General features: G+C 43.0%; 1 protein-coding gene across 4 annotated transcripts in view; it reads right to left on the bottom strand.

Moving 5' to 3' along the window:
- ZMYM4 (zinc finger MYM-type containing 4) overlaps positions 1 to 17505 on the bottom strand; it is a 41771-nt gene extending 24266 nt beyond the window's left edge. The window contains exons 1-5 of one of the 4 annotated variants that reach the window (XM_062014312.1): positions 17232 to 17505; positions 5591 to 5633; positions 4686 to 5216; positions 3095 to 3162; positions 2332 to 2502 (exon numbers count right to left, since the gene is read on the bottom strand). In XM_062014312.1, coding sequence (XP_061870296.1) covers positions 2332 to 2502; positions 3095 to 3162; positions 4686 to 5216; positions 5591 to 5633; positions 17232 to 17273 — 855 coding nt within the window. In that variant the 5' untranslated portion in view covers positions 17274 to 17505. Of the gene's footprint in view, positions 1 to 53; positions 619 to 2331; positions 2503 to 3094; positions 3163 to 4685; positions 5217 to 5590; positions 5634 to 17231 lie in introns of those variants that run through there. The other 3 variants (XM_062014313.1, XM_062014314.1, XM_062014315.1) reach the window with 3 other exon arrangements.
- Between the last annotated feature and the right edge of the window lie 330 nt (positions 17506 to 17835).

The following is a 17835-nucleotide window of genomic DNA, read 5'->3' on the forward strand; positions in this document are numbered from 1 at the left end:
GACTGGGACCTAGATGGTGAGAAGCATTCTGTACTTGACCGTGAGTTAAGTACCTTGGAGTAGCCAAGGCGAAGCTCTGCAGCAGATCTAAGCTGGCAGTATTCATGCCAGACCATCAGTCACCACTCAGATTGGCTTCAGTGAGAAGGGAGTAACCTCACACTTTCTACAGGATGAGAAAATCCCCACAGTCGCTTGTTGAATAGCTGACACACCATAAATTCCCAGCTTACTCCACAGCAGCTATTCATACTTTGACACCACACTTCTTGTCTGTGCTCTCCCTAGAAATCTAAACCATAAAGCAGCTTGTAACACTCCACATGTAAATCTTCATAGGCTGAAAAGCATAATCTCCTGGAACTACAGAGATGGTAAGATTTAACCTACTTACAGTCATCTGAGAGTAGTGAGGGCACGGTGTCATGTTATGACTGAGCTAAATTCATAGTTGCTGTCTGTCTGCAAGATAAGCCAATTCAAAATCACTAGGAAAAATTAAGCTCTCATTTCTCAGCAGCAGAGAACTGCTCCCTTAGCTTAAGCCATCTCCCAAATCACACACTAGCATCCATATAATACATGCTTAAACTTAGCACTTCTCTTTCTCCTGTGGAAAACCATAAAGTGTTTCTATACTAAGACAACCAAACTATTTCTCAACAGGTTTCCTGAGAGAACAGACAATGGTATTTGTTCATCATGTGAACCATCAGACTGAAACATTCAAATCTCAAGCAGGAGAAGCTTTTAAGCTGCGTATGCCGTGATGATGGGTTTTAAAGCACCACTTCTTTTAATATTATGGTTTAAAAACTAGTTATTTGCAGCCATATAGGTTTTTTTAAAGCATTTTAACTGCAGTATTAGCCTTTCTCAACACCAGTAAGGGAAATGGAGGCAAATCCTGACACCAACTGTGCATGAACAAGCAGAGTTTCCCAGCAATGTAACACTGTTTAAAGCCACGGACCTTCAGCTCCAACTATTGGTTACAGCAAGAATTGCTCTTATCTTTCAGGATGCATGAAAAAACAAAATAACCCCACATTAATTCCAATCTAAAGCAAAATAAAATGAACCTTCATCAGTTCTCACACTTTTCCAGTATCAGGCAGAGTTGATAATTACAGGATTTTACTCCCAGAATTAACATTTTGAACAACACAATTCAAGTCTTCACTTTGATAATCACAGACATCTTGCATTGCATTCCACACAAATCCACTGAGCAGATGCCATCTTGGGAGGACAAAAGAACAGACAGATTCAAGTAACCTACACATGGTTTGACATTGTATATGCTTAAGGAAAAATAAAACCGAGCAATCTGACAGACACTGAACAAATCAGAAGGGCAGGGAAACCTGAATAGTTTCAAATACTCAGTTTACTTCTTTATTTTATTAAGCCAGGAGCATTGTGGGAAAAGTAGGAAAAAATGTTGGGAAGACAGGTCCAGAAGGAAGAGAAGGTTTAACAGATGTACACAGAAAGATGCTAGAAAAAGGAATGCCTGGACAAGAACACCAGCACCCTCAGGTCTAGGCAAGTGGGATCAAATACCTTGGAAAGTTCTGCACATCTTTAACTGTATATAAAGTTTAGCATGTGACCCAAATATTAGCAGTAAGGAGACAGGAATTGCAACAGAGATCATTTCCCTAGTGTCACATGGCAAACCAGTAGCAAAGAGAGAGGTAAGAGCTCGGCAATCCTTGCCCCAGCACCACTCAAGCAAGAGGTGAGACACTCTCCATTTACCAAGTATTGAACTTTTACCTGTATTGTCATTAAAATGGCAGCCTCAAATGAGAAAGTCATGTTGACACATGCTGAAAGGGACTTCACCAGCATGTACATAGTTAAATGTTTTGCTAAGGTAAGACCTCTAAGTGTTAAGGAAAAACAAGGATCCACTGTGATTGCAAACATAACCCTTAAGAGGGAAGGAGTAGGAATAGCATTGTTTCTAATACCCATCTCTAACCATGACCACTCAGAAAATATCCAGTAAAATATGATTTACATTTTAGTTTCTAGTGAGACAAATTGTCGATATTGCCACTGATTTAATAATGGAGGTTCTACAGCATTTTGCTTTGTCTCTAACTGAAAAGCAAAACATTTCCAGCAACACGGAAACATGACATCAAAAAGTTGGGAGGGGGTTGGGTTTCATGGTAGTAAAAGAGGGAAAAAAAATCCTTCTACTAAACTACGTTCTTCAAGATAAATTTTCGGTCAACAAACCAAAGAAATGGCTGAATTTACGTCCAGCTTATGCGGTCAGTTCCCAGACCAAAATGAGAAATGTGACGGGAAACTTACCTTGGAATTATCAGGTTCATCTTTAATTTTGTCTAATAGTCCCTGCTGTGGGGCCATAGCTTTAGCATATTCGTCATCCAAAGGCTCCTCCTTAATTCTAATATTTGGTGCAAAGGAATTCCCCAGCTCTTGTCCAATAGATTCCTTACTAGAAAATAGGTAGCTAGACTCCTGAAACAATAATATGAAAAAGAATTCACCCTCCTGCATCTGCCATTAGGAGTTGGGCTGCTGCCAAGGGGAGCTTCTGCTGCAGACCAAGAGAAATGGGTCCTGCCACCAGAAGGTGAGAGAAATGATGGGCAGCAGCTGCTGCCTCTACCTCCCTGCAGCACCCTCTGTCATCCCACCCCCAATCCTTTTCACTCCTCCGGACACAGCAGAAGCCACCCAGCTCTCTAGGTTGGTTGTCAGTAGGGGCATTCAGCGGTTGGGCAGTGTCTCTTGTTGGTACAGCTGTTCCCTGTCTCATCTGCAAAAAAGGCAGCAGGTCAGATGGATGCATCCAGGTCTAGATTCGTCTCACCAGTCACTCAGACCATGCTGAACATGAAAGTGGCTATCAAAAGAATCCTCAATGTAAAGAGAGGGGTCAGCACACTTTTACAAAATTATATGCACTGGTTAAGTAGCAAAGATGGCTAAGAGTCAGAAGATCACTTTTCTTGACACTCAAATTTACACTCAAATACAAAATACGTATTTTGAATTATTCCAGTATATTGCTGCACTTGCAAAAGTGTTTGAAAGATCTATAGCTTACCCTGAAGTTAGTTTCTGGAGTTTGTGGCGCTAACTGCGTCCGTAATGTTTCTTCTACTTGATTATGAACTGAGGAAAACATATACATTAAATAGAAATGAATACAGATTCCAACGCATTTCCTTTAAATCTATCTAGAGTCTCATACTGCTCCCAACCCCACAGTCTGACAGTATCTCAGAAGTATTCTTCTCCCTACATACAAGATGGCAAGCCTTAAAGTGAAGTGACATTTTTCTCTAGTACTCTATTGGGTCATTATTCTCTCATTCCAGCAAAAATGATTCAAAAATTCTGAGGCAAGTTGTTCATTCAGACTTTCTGACACCCCAGTGGGTCCTGGACTTCCCTGTGTTTTAACATTTAAATCAACAACTTTCATCCTTTTCTTTGTTGTTCTCTTTTGCCTTTCCCCCCGTTCTCAGGAAACAGCAGCTTATGCTTTTTTTAGCACGTGTCTTCAAAAACTTCTGGATACTGGATGTTGCCTATGAGCATTGACTACTGCTGTTTCAATTACTGACTACTCGACCTGAGGCTGCACAGCTTTCAGCCACAATCTTGTAACTACAAGTCTTTACAATTTGCTGAAATATGTCTTTCACACAGAAATTTTCTTGACTTGATTTCTACCTGGAGGTAAGAGTAAAGAGACATCTTGAACTCTATTTTAAAAACATCTCTATTGCTTCTGTATCATTTGTGTAACCTGGAAGCACTGACTTTAAGATGCTGCTACTAAACATACAGAGTTTAAATATTAGAATTGTAAGCTGTGAATCTTGAACAAGTAGCCAGGAGGCTCTCACTTGTTGGCCAACCTTCTCTCCACACAGTCTTCTGAATCAAATTAAATTGCATGTTCTAGCCTAGTTACTCTTAACTCTTTCATTCACTGTTCTGCTGCAAGTCTCAGAGCCTGGGAAGTCACGAACAAGTGTATGAGCAGCAGGACTAACGATGACTGTCAGGCTCCCTCAAGTGAGAAATGGATTACAGGCGTCTTTGGTTCTCTCTGTGTTGGCTGGACAAAGTCCAGGACACAAGTATCTGAGGAAGAAGGAGAGCAGTCTCCCAGTAAAAGCAGATCTCGAGTTACTTACTCTCTGGCTTACTTCCTGCAGACACTAATACATTTCTAGCAAGGCTTTCAATGATGCTATGCACATTGCTGTAAATACAAATACATAAATGAAGGGTTGGTACTTTGCTCAAAATAACATCTTTCCTGGCCATTACCTTAACCTCCTCTCTTAAAAAGAGATACAAGGTCTATAAAAAACAGTGAGAAAAAAAACAAAAGGAAGCTTGAATTGTCATCCAGCTTGGTTCAGCAAACCACAACAACAAAGGATGTGTTGAGGCTTTGAAACAAGATGTAGAGGATGAGTCCTCCTTAATGCTGCCAAGACCTTTTGCAAATCCTAGTCCTAACACAGAGTTCATTGGTGTGAAATGCTCCCCTACCTACAGCTATGCATATTCTCTTCAACAAGATGATGTTTTTAATAACTAGTCCTATTGCTAATTTCTGTCTAGTTCTTTTTTCTTCCTCTTTGCTGGGTAGTCAGGTCTACGATGTCAACAGTTACCTGCTTTGTCAAGAAAACTGCTTTTCAATCTAGAATCCATATCTTTAGGCATTTTTTCCAACCGTTTTTCACGTTCTGGAAAATGTCCTTCTCTATTCTTGTCCTTTGCTGGAAAAGTCTCTTTGCCATTATCTCTTGTTATGCTAAAATCTTTCCGAATTGATTTAAATACAGGGCCCTGCTCAAACGGAGAACTGAGATCCTTTTGGATTGCATTCTGAATCTGAACTTCTTTTTCACTGTCCAATTCATGTTCTGCAACTCTCTTGCTCTCTTCCAGGTGATCTTCATCATGGATTGCTGAAGACAGAGTGTCTTTTGGAGTGAAATTTTGATCATCTTCGTTGTCACTCCCAACAACAGGTATGCCTGCGAGATCCCCAGAGTTCAGAAAATAATCATCATCATCATCATCCAGCAGTGAGTTCTCAGATCCTGTTCGATTCTGTATTCCATAAGGTATGCTGTCAAGGGCAGATGTTAAGTTGTGGTCACCGTCCTCAGACATTTCTGCATCCAAAATTTCACCACCTAGGGAGAAAAAAAGACCCCATAACCAGTCAGAGAATTCACTAACTTTAGGTATAACAAAGGATAAGTTGATGCTGCAGTTCCTTGACTACTCTAAGCCTTCTTGGGCCATCATTGCTGATAAAACATTGCTGACTTAAGAAGCAGTTTCGGCCCACTCACCACACAGTGAAACAGAAGCTGAATTGAGTAAAACCAACCAAAGAAAGAAAAAAAACCATGAACATCGGCTCATCTCATTTGTAACACTTGTGGAGAAGGAAATGAGTATCAAGGCCTAGGAGAATAGCAAGATACATCTTTTTCAGCAGCAATGATACTTCTACAAAGTGTTTTGTGAACTATGGCCTTATATAATAAATAAAAATACTTACATTTTTCTGCAATATCAAATACCGCATCAGATTTATCTTCAAACTGTAAAAAGGAAAGCACTACATCATTATCTTGGTCAGCTGCCGTGTACTTTGCTGAAAAGCATCTGATCAAATCCAAAACCAACAAGAAAGGTCACAATTCCTTCTCCTTCCTTTCCTGCCCCAAGCAAAGTTGTATGAATTGACTGTCACATTACTGAGAAGGGAAAATTTACCCTAACAAGTTCCAAAGTACATAGAAAAAAGCACACAATGAAAACACAGAACTATCATTGTCTCCAAGAGGAGGTGGAGGAGAGATGGGAGGGAAGGAAATGTCACAATTTTCACTTTACATGAGATACTTGTACCAGGTCAAGATCACAGATTCTGCTCTTTGACGCTCCACGAGCCTTCATTTCCTCTGAATGTTATAAATGGAAAAATAGCAGCATATACATCTTCCACTGACATGGGCTGTACAGATCCAAAGGTTTCATCTCTCTAACAGGGAATGTCTCCTTTCCAGGAACAGTGAAATGCAATGCTTAACTTCCTAACAGCACTGAGACAGAGAGTGTCAGTACCAGCATAACCAAAGAAGAACCAGACGACGACTCCGACTGCTGTACAGAACATCCGCTCACATTCAGCATTCTCTGACAGATGTTAAAAGTTGGCAGCATGCTTGAATGCTGTCTGGTGAAGTATGCACACTCAGCATTATCAAAAGTTTCTTTAGAATGTCAAACTCATTAGCATCCTTCCTCTCTGCCTAAAAGATAACAGCAGTTAATTTAAGTCATCTCTCCTTTCCCTGCGTCTCTAGCTCTGCGCTCTCTTCTCTGGTAGATCCTGCTCACACTTCAATTCTTAAGCCATCTTAAGGAAAGTAATGGGATTTGATAGCAAAGGGATGATCTCTAATTTCATTTAACTCAAGTCATTTAGTTGATAAATCCGATATTCCACAGGGCTGTGATGAGAACTGGTAGCAGCCAGCTCCAGGACAGGATGCCAACTTATTGTCCCAGGGTTCATCCGACAGCAAAAAGTCCACCGGTCTCTTTTCCAGTATCACTCACAGGTTTACAAAGACAAGTTACCTCCTTCAGCTTGCTTTGACACACACAGAATAGTAAGGACCTGTCCAGCATTGTGAATATCAAGACAATTTGATACTCCATCAAAACTTTCCACCTACTCTGAGCAGGCAGTTGAGGGTGGAAAAGTGAAATACAGAATCAAGAGAGAAAAAGCTGTTACACTTTTCCACAAGGCTGATGCAAATCTTTTAATTGTAACTATCTAGAGCAAAAAAAAACAAGAGTAAGGAGACACCTCGCAGGAAGGTTTGCAAGCCTGCTGCTGCAATGATCCCAGGAGTGTCTCCAGAGATGCAAGTTTAATGTTGATCTACAAGTCCACTTGTAGCCAACTAAGTTTACACTAGTGTCAAATTAATCCCCATAAATATTGGATATATGGATAGCAGTTCTGTACTGTTTTTATAGAACAGAAGAAGCAGTTGCCATTTTATACAATATGTATGAAGCCTTGGGAGGCAAAAATGACAGCCTAGGTCCTTTTCTCTACACTGACCTTCCCTGATCCTTTTCTTGCTTCCTGTCAGTGATGCTCTTTCTTCAAAAAAGTCCCAGACAAGGTACTGGCAGGATGAGAGAAGTTTTCAGCTGAGATGAAGCATTAGATTATCCTTTTTCTCAAAGTAGGTTTATTTTAAAGTAGCTCTTTAATTCTTTTGAGATACAGACTACTTGTGAGAGGTTCTACCAAAACCCTGGTTTCCTTATACATCAAACTCTAGGAATTCCTCTTTCTGTGGTGATGACAAATCTTTGAGCAAAACCAGAAGAGCTGTGATTAGGAAAAGAACCTACTTTCCAGTCTGGACCTCCCTAACTGTTTCAGTCAAAGAAATTACAACATTCATATCAGCACGAGGGGGCCACCTGCAAGAGAGTGTTAGGGACTACCACAAGTATTTTGGACAAGTTGGATAACATGTTCAATCTACCTGGAAGAAATCCAAGACACTTCCCAACCACAAGGTCATCTCAGGGGAAAAAAACCCACCATATTTTGTTCCTTTTCTTTTGTGGGGCTAACAAAAGAAGAGAGTGTCTTGAATATTTTCTTCCTTTAAAAGGTTTTAGGGTACAGAAGAAGACCTGTGTCTGTGATCCAAAACTTCTATTGGAAGTATTTCTAAAACAGAAACTTCAGCATCTTATAATACCAGCACAGTCTCATCTAAGCTACCATTGATGTGCTGATAGTGAACAGCATCAGAACTCCCTCATGGTGTAAACCCAAAGAGAGGAAGCTAGGGGAAGTGTTTGTATGCTGTGTGTGTGGACACATATGTATCTACAGACACATAAATCTACCTCTATATATGTCCCAACTAAATTACTCATTCCATAAGCCTATCACTATTACAGCCTTGTTTAATGCCATCTCAGGAGGAAACTTTGTATATCAATAGTTACACAAAAATACATCACCTTAATCAGTCAGTGGTCACTGGACTATGGCCTTGCACTACACAGAAATGTAAGTAATAATGCCCAATTTAATACTTCTATATTATTCTGTTACATTTCTGCAAGGCAATTCCCTCTCTTATCAGTCCTCATCCTTCTTCCTTTGATTAGTCACCATCACTCTTGATCTCCTTTATTTCTTCTGCTCTGATTTTTAAAGATTTGGTGATTAGTAGAGCAAAAGTGAAGCTGATTCAGCAGCTGGTATTTCCTACAGGTCATTTTTGACAGATCTACAAAGCGACACCTCAGTATCCCAGATAAAGTCCTAGATAAGTACAGAATAGACAGTGTCAGGAACAGAAAGTTTTCTGTTAAAATGCTCCACAACTCAACATAATCCTCAAAGCACACCTGCAATTGTAAAACAGAACTCGAGAATATCATATTTTTAACACCCTTAATCACTTTGGCTAATATTTTGCTAGGGTATAACTTAACGATGCTTGATGATGCTTAGTGCTTTCAAGTAGTGAGCATTCCCTGAGAGTTTAACACAGAACAGTTTGATATCAGCAAAATTAAGTGTTCTAGGATATATCTTTATAAGTGAATCTGTCTAGCACTGTACACAAAGCAATGCTCTGCCTACACGTTGGGATAAATAAATAAGTGAATGAAAGAAGGCTGTGGAAATGGTGACAAAACAATTAAGTACTCCTGGAAGCAATGTGCTTTCCTTTAAATTAACTATTCTTTACATAAAGACAGTAGTGCTTTTATCTCAAAAGTAAATTCCACCAGTTATGTCACTGTTTTTCTATAATTGTCTCAGACTCCACAGGAACAGCGTTACAGCCTCAGCACTAACGTGCCTTTGCTTGGAGTGGGTGACAGAAGGGCACTGTTTACATTTTCACACAATGTGCTAATCCGAAATAACCAAAAACCTGTTCAATACTTTGATGGCATTCCAAGTTGCCATAGCAACCATACATCAAATGATTAACAGTCTGGGTTTGTGCAATGCAAAGAGAGGAGCTGCCTCTGGCTACAACCTTGTTTTGTATGCAAAATAGACAATTTCTTTAAAAAACAAGCAAAACAATGTAACAACTTTAAACATACAGGCACCTATCTTTCTAGCAAGCCTTTTGAAGTTTGATCCTAGGTTTTACTGCACCCATAAGCAAACTGTGGAAAGGAAGCAGATGTTAAGAAAACTGCAATTAAAATTAATCAGAGATGATTCTCAACGTCTGATCTGCACAGTTCCCTTGTCCCCATATACACGGCATACCCCCCCCCCCCCCATCAGAATTCATTATCCTGTTAAGGAATAAACCATTTTGAAGGGAAATTATAAAGTAATTTAAATCGCGATTGTTATTGTCGAGCCAGGTGCGGCGAGCACGGGAAGCATCCCCTGACCTTTTACACATGACATCCCTGGAAGGGATGCTGGGCAGCCAGCCAACCGCGCTGCACCTCTGCTACGGGGAAAACTCCACCGCACCAGTAGGATTAAACAGCGCGGTCTCTCCCGGAGCTGCTTTCCACCCCAAAACACAGCCAGACCTATCGATTCGTACCTTCGGAGCACCTAGGGAGTGTAGAGCAGAAGGGTAACAAAGAGCCAGCCTGCTGCAGATACCTGCTACAGGAAAAGAACCGCTGCGGCAGGAAGAGAACCCGACGGGGTCAGGCGAGCCATAGAGCTGGGCGTGCGGTGCCGGGCCTGCAGAGCCCCCTAGCAGCCCCGGCTCCGCGCTGGCCGGCCGACCGCGGCCCGGCAACCCGGCGAGCCCGCGGGGGAACGCACCCCGCTCGTCATCCGAGGAGAGGGGATCGGGGAGAGCAGGGAGCTCGGCGGATTTCGCGAGGTGCGTCCTTGAGGCTTCGCTGGGCATTTGAGACACGCCCGAGATTTCCAAAGGCTATCCTTAATCTCCTCTAAAGAGAATTAAATGGATACCGGGATGGGTGTTTTTAAAGGCAAATGCCTAACGATTGCCTATGGGTGTAAAAAGACAAAGGCAGGCATTTTTCGGTCTCTGATGTCTATCTTCTGTTCAAGAAACACAGTTTTACCTTGCACCTCACTAACATAGTCTTCGGTTTTAAAATCTTCAGGGGAAAAAGCTTCAGGAAAGAAGATTTGGGCACATGCTGCTACCACCTCATTTGTGCAAACTTAGAACTCTGAATAGACGGGCAGACATTCAGCAGGGAAGTGTATTGTCCCTTTCTGACCCCAGGTTTTTCAGGGATTCCTGAGTTTTCTGAATATTCACAGGCCAATTCCACACCCCCTGTTGACCTGATGGTTTTTCACATCCACCAAACATGAACACACAGGCTGCAAACTGGTACCGACCTAAGCAGCCAAGTAGATGAGTCTGTTAAACACACCGAAAGTTACAGCATGCCTTACTTTTTGTGAATGATTGGTGGTTTTCATCTGTACTTACAACCACCCCCCAAAGCCCTTCTGTTCACCCACAAAAATATGGATTTGAGAAGGAAGCAGCTCCACATAGGAAGGCTTCACCTTGTAGTGGTTTTTACAAAGACATCAGTTTGATGAAACCTGAGGGCTTTGCAAATTAACAAACATGCAGACATGAAACACAAATCAAGTAAACAAACCAAGGCATCCACAAGAAAAGCTTCCTTTTAAAAACAACGAACTTTCCCCCTCAGAACCTCACCCCTGGCTACATGCTGAACTTTCCTATTGCTGGTTAAGACTGTGGAGTTCTGGTTACATTGGATCTGTAAGTGAGCTGAAATGAGGAAAAATCCTATTTCTCACAGTCAGAAAAACTAAACTGAAGTCACATGGATGTAAAAATTATCCAAATCAGAGCAAAGTCCATACCATAACAACACATGTTTCTGCTGTGATATTCAGCAAGCAATTATTCCAAACCAAATATTTCAGTTCAGTGACACATTTTAGCATCCCACAAGAAAGAGAGCATTTCCTAGACTACAGACGCATCCTTTTGGCCAAAGCTTTCAAAACTTTAACCATTTAGAGATTATATTCTGCAAAGAACTTAATTGCACTTCACCTAGAACCTGTGTAGGTCGTTAAAAGACATCACCATATCTTTTAAGGGTATGCCAGTCTGTATCATGCAACTAAGAAGCAACGAGGGTAACAATTTGCTATGGAAGACCAGCACTATAACCTCAGAAAGATTCCTGTACTCAATGTCTTCCCCAAGAGGATAAGTAACCATGATAGTAACTGCTTGCTACTAGTTGTGTTACTAATGGGGGAAAATAAAACCTCTCAACACCCTATAAATTAATCTTTAAAGAAAGTGAAACATGTATAAAACCAAAGTTACTCCTTTTCCTTAGAATCTGTCCCCAAATAAGAAGCCTAAAAGATGGCTTCAAATGCAAAATTACAAATGTAGCACCTTCTGCTTGTTGATAAACACAGTGGGGATTATCAGCCCTCCTTCACAGAATGGTTTATATGTTAATAGGCCCACATTGCTGAATCATCTCATCTACCATTAGGTACCGCAAGTCTTTTCTCTTTTCCTTTCTCATTAAGAGTTAGTTAAGCCTTTGCTGCCAACAACAACAACTGGTGAAAACTGGAGAGCCTGTGTGTATATCCAGTTCTCTTTATTTCAGTATTTCTGAGTATTTTCAGTATTTCTGAGAGAAAAGCTATCATGTCATCTACTGCACTCTTCAAAGCCCCTTCCTAACTCAGGCTTCTCTTCCACACTCCTGTACAGTTCTACAATTGTCTCCTCTCCTACTCTTACAAAAATCAGTATTTCTCTCTTCCAGGTGGCTACAGTTCCAGTCCTGTTTGTAAGTATTTCCCTGGTTGGCTTCTACTTTTTCTTTTCTTATGAAGAAGGTTCTTACAACAGGCAGCTTAATTGGATGTTCCACCTTTGCAGATATTATTACAAGCATCCAACACTCTTCAGGATGAACTCTTGTAAAAACAAGCAGAAAAACCACTATGTGATCAGAGGTCTCAGCAAAGCACTATAATAACTACCACCAGGCAATACTGAATATAATAAAGACCTGTTAATAGTCTGCACTAACTGAATTGTGTTTCATAAAGCCTTTCTTAAGCCAACAGCACCATTTAATAAAGATAAAATCTTTCCATTTACTTTTAACCAAATACCTAGATTCAAAAACTGCACAAATAAGTCATTCAAAAAATAATAAAAGAAAGCAAGGACTCCAAATTTCTTTTGTAGGAATGGCTCTGTACAGTTGTGCCTACTTTGTCCCAGGTTCTTCTTACCTAAATTTAGACAAGTGAACATGAGTGTATTAGGCTAACAACTCAGGCTTCCACTCTTTCTAATGAGAATGAAGAGATTCCTCCAGCAGCAATTCATCCCACCCTTGGGCTGATAACCACATCATCTTTCAGAGATTCCCATATCTTGCACTGATGACAGAAAGAGGCTGGAGAATCTGGGCAAGACTAGACAGGTTACTATTTTCTGGGTACAGCTTGCAGTGTAGACTGCAAACACAAAACATGAGGTCATGAGGTCACCAACCCACAGCCTGCTCAACACTTACATCGCTCTTCCTTTTCTTGATACAGTCCAAGACTTCAATCTCTTTCAAGCTCAGCTGACATGTGGCTCTTGCTTCAACCTGGTACGAGCTCCTAGAAATTGGGTAACTGCTCCTAGTATCTGCAACACGCAAGGACTCACATCACGGGCTCACACCTACAGCATTCATCACACTACTGTTCCTTTCCAATAATGGAGTTCATTTTATCCTCAAGTTATTTTCCCAGACTGACTCTTGCTCTCTCTTTTTTTTAAACTTCCACTGGACAGCTAACTGGCTAAAAAAGCCAACCCTGTGGGTGTACTCTACCCATCTCCCTCATTTGCCCTGGTGGAAACACATTTTTGTTCTACTAAAGAATGTAAAGCAGAACACAAGCTGAGATGATAGACACTGAGAGCACAGATGGCTCTGCTAACGTGACACTGATGAAATATTCTCTGCTGGAGAAGCCTTGTTTTGAAGAGTTAAGATGACCACAGAGAATAGATGTGAGGAGCAAAAGCAGAAGAGATGTACAAGAACGTTGCTTTTATTGTGTCATGACACCTATAAAATGGATGGAAATCATCTGGACAGCCAGTCATCGACAGACAACCTTGAAGAAAATTCACTAGCTAAAACTTGCTACAAGGCTTGCCCAATGTAAAAGACTGAGATCCATTATGCTTACTTTTAGGTTAATGCTAAGATTGTAACATCAAAGCAAGGAGGACTGGCTGATTCACCAGAGGCTGTGCTGCCATTCAGTGGGATCTAGACTGGCTTGAGAATTGGGCAGAGAGGAACCTCAAGAGGTTCAACAAGGACAAGTGCAGAGTCCTGCAGCTGGGAATGAACAACCCCATGCACCAGGACAGACTAGGGGTGACCTGCTGGAGAGCAGCTCTGCAGAGACAGACCTGGGAGTCCTGATTGATAATAAGCTAAATATGAGCCAGCAACATGCACTCATGGCCAAGAAGCCAATGGCAGCCTGGGGGCATCAAGAAGAGTGTGGCCAGCAGGTCAAGGGAGGTTCTTCTCCCCCTCTACTCTGCCCTGGTGAGGCCTCATCTGGAGTCCTGTGTCCAGTTCTGGGCTCCTCAGCTCCAGAGGGACAGGGAAGTGCTGGAGAGAGGCCAGCACAGGGCCACCAAAATAATGAGGGGAATGGAGCATCTTTCATATGAGGAAAGGCTGCGGGAACTGGGGCTGTTTAGTCTGGAGAAGAGATTGAGGGCAGATCTTATTAACATTTATAAATATCAAAAGGGTGGGTGTCAGGAGGTTGGGACATTCCTTTTTTCTACAGTAGCCAGCAACAGGACAAGGGGTGATGGGATGAAGCTGCAACACAAACAGTTCCACTTAAATATAAGAAAAAACTATTTCACTGTTCAGGTGAGGGAGCCCTGGCACAGGCTGCCCAGAGGGGTTGTGGAGGCTCCTTCCTTGGAGGGCTTCAAGACCCACCTGGACATGTTCCTATGTGACCTGATCTAGGTCAGCCTGCTTCTGCAGGGGGGTTGGACTAGATGATCTCTAAAGGTCCCTTCCAACCCCCACCATTCTATGAAAGCATCCTTTGAGAGGTACAGGAGCCTTTGCAGGGAAACATTCTCACTGTCTACATAACATTCAAGAGTAGTCCAGCAACAAAACTTTCTAAATGAGATCATCTCCTTCAATTTTTCATTGAAGCCATGCAAAATTAAAATCTTTTACAAGCAGCTGTTTTATTGACATAGACATCAAAGTGTTCACCTGCTCATATTAATTTCTAAGAGCTCAAGTGTCAAATTTCAGTTGTAAGCACTCTACAGCCCAAATTGTCCTGTCTGGTCCAATGGGTTGACAGAATACTGTCATAAATAAATGATTGTTGTATTCAAAATAGAAACTGCTCAAGACAATGATGTTATACACAAATTAATGTTGAGCTGCTACAAGTATCTTTATAAACTACATAAAACCCCCACACAGGCAGACAACTGTTACACTAATCTTGATACTATTTCATAAGTACAAAATGTTAAATGTGTTGATATATTTTCCTTAGAAAACACACAAGTTTGGATTTGAGGCAGAAATCAGCCTCCTGTAAAATAACAATTCAGCCATTAAAACTTTCCAGATACTATTAAAATCGAACTCAGACAAACTTTGATGTCAAGTCTTACACTGGCAAAAACTTTCCTTGTTAGTTTGTTGCTCGTGGATTGAGCTAAAAGGTGGCAAGTGTGTCCCAGTGGACTTTGCCAGTTTCAGTGTGTATGCTGCAGGAATAATAATGTTTGCAAAGATTTTAATACTGAAAAGAATAATTCTGAGTACACCAGCACTTGCTAAGGTCCTCTCTGAAGAAATTATTAACAGTCACCTTTATTTTTTACATGCAAAAGACAATATTTTTAATAATAACAAATGCTTGTCGCTCCCTAGGCAGAGGATTTGGAAGAGTTCATCAACATGATCTCCTGGAGAATGGGAACTGGACCACTATGAGAAACAGGACATGCAGGTCTTCCAAGACCTCATTAATCAGGGCTTTAGTGGAAGATAGCAATGTGTGCTGTATTTACAGTATGCTAATCTCATTCTTCACAGGTTCCATCAGTCATTTGGGCAGCCAGGAGGGATTCACTTCTCCCCACGTTCCTCAAGAACATCTTGGTGCAAAAACTGTTTTGACATGGGGCTGGGAGATGAGGAAATTCACCCCTCAGACTCTGAAGATCACAAACTGACAGAACGCAGTGCACTGGTGCTGTATTTATCTTTCAAATCTCACAGAAGCACTATTAAGATTAACCTCACAGTCAGATTCGTGTGCAGGAATGGAGAATGCTGTCAATGCCAACAGCACAGGAGGCTTTCTATAATCTACAGGGACATGTGGAGCAATAATTGATGGAAACTTCTGGACTAACCACCTAGTGGATAATCAGTCCATTGATAGAGAAGGGATTTTTCCTGAGACCAGGAACTAACTTGACAATACTTTTTTGTTATTCTTTGGCAGATAATTGTCAAGCTTGAGAAAATAAAAGGTGATCTTTTTTTTCTGCTGGTAATACTAGGTAACTTGACAGATAAATTGAACATAACAAAACAATGAGTATGAAGAGAGCACTAGATACCAGGACAGAGACTGCACAACCTCTCTGAGCAACCTGTTCCAACGCTCGAGTGTCCTCATCACTACTTACATCCACTAACATTGCAATTACTGAATTACTGGGAATGAAGATTAATTTGGTATTTCTTAAGTTATTGTCCTACATGCAGCCAGTTCCCTTTACATTTCTTGCAGATGGCCAGAATCTTGATCCTCCAAAGACTCCAACATTTACGTAGTATCTGTGAGCAATGCTGCAAAACTCTTCTGAGTTTGCTTGTATATAACTTCAAGTGTCTGAAAGACCTGGGTCTGAGACAATTCTATGATGATGTTCAATCCCATAACTGTCGAGTAGTCTAACAACATCTGCCCAACTCATGCAGTTAGACCCTAGAAGGTCAATTGTTCTGTTTATCAACAATTAGTTTCATCGCAATCACAAAGTTTCATGTTCCCTGAAATAAACTCAGCCAAGTAAACTTCTCTCATACATAGGAATGGAAAACTTGAGCTACTATTCTTGTCTTTCTCAAGGCTGAAGAATGGGAAAACTTCTTCATTTTTGGGGAAGTGGACAGCTCATAGCTCTTGTAGATGACTACAAACTCTTCCATGCAACTACAAATGTGACTCTACCTCATTTCAATCAGAAAGCTTTCCATCAAAAGTTACATGTAGGCAGGACAGAGGATGTGACTTGTGGTGAGATTATTTTGAACACTGCTTAAAAAGTTAATTCTTCTTTAGTTACGTCACAGGATACAAGGCCTGAGCCACAAAGAATCTTCCATTTGTTTAAAAGACAAAGTATTTCTTCAAGCAGATGAGGATGCTCAGCGTGCCTACAGACCAAGCTGTGACAATCCAGGATTGAGTCTGACGATAGCACAGCTAACGATACTCACACGGTGGTCACAGCCTGAGCATCTACCAACTGGATGGGACTGCCATCTTGACTTGCTATGCTTTGACATGGACAATACATTTAGAAAGAACAGCAAGAACGTTGTGTTTTAAACAAGGAGACGGGTGATGGTGATGGATCCTAGTTAGCTGTAAGTTTATTGATTGATGCCATGGCGCTTACGAAAACCATGCCTGGACACTCTCTTTAAGGACAGCTTTGAGGAAGCCAAAGGAACATGGAGAGGCAGCATGGCTCAAAGGCCAGCGGGGACAGCACTGCTCACTGGCCTGCAGCAAGCGGCCAACTGCCACGCAACGGCCGGGGGCCGCCTGTGCCCGGGCTGGAGCCGGAGTGAGACCCGCACGCCGGGTCCGTCTGCTCGGCGCCGGGGGAGGCTGTTGGCCCCTCGGGACCGCCTGTCAGGGCCCTGGACAGCGGCGGGAGCCGCGGCGCCTCGCACGCCGCATCCCCGTGGCCACCCCGGCCCCGGCCCCTTCCCGCCCTGACCCCGCCTCCCTGACCCCTCCCCTTTGACCTCCCCTCGCGCCCCCCACTCACCCTGGCGCGGGGGCCGGGCCCCTCCTCCTTGGCCTCCGCCATGTTGCGCCCCCCCCCCTCAGCTGCCCCAAGCCCGGAGCGAGGGGCCGGGGGTCACTCCCTCTCAGCCTTCCCCCTCCTTCGGGGGGCGCCGGGGGGAGGGTCCTCGGGGGTGCCGGGGCCGGCCCCGCGCCGTGCTGCGGCAGGAGGGGGCTGGCGCGGGGGCCCGGCGGCTCCCTCAGGGCGGCGGGGGGGTGGTCGGACCCGCCAGGCCGCGAGTCCTCTTAAAGCTGCAACGACAAGCCCAGCGCGGGGCCCCAGCGCGCATGCGCCGCGCGCCTGCGCAGGCCCCGCGCGTCCCCGCCTCCCGCCCCCCTCCCCCTGCGCAGGCGCGTTGCGGGTTCCTCAGGGCCACTCTGGGTGTCTCCCCCAGAGCACCAGAGGCCAGGGGAGATTGGGGGGGATGGGGGCGAGGAGAGGCCCAGCACCGACACCCCAAGGCGGGCTCGAGGCACGAGGTGCGAGGCTCGTTCTGGGATGCGCCAGGCTGTGGTAGGCCTCGACTAGCCCAATGGTGGCCAACAAGGCCTGTGACCTCATGGCATGGCCGCCAGGCCTGGTGCGT

This window comes from Colius striatus, chromosome 24 (assembly GCF_028858725.1).
Source record: "Colius striatus isolate bColStr4 chromosome 24, bColStr4.1.hap1, whole genome shotgun sequence".
Taxonomy (NCBI): Eukaryota; Metazoa; Chordata; class Aves; order Coliiformes; family Coliidae; genus Colius; species Colius striatus.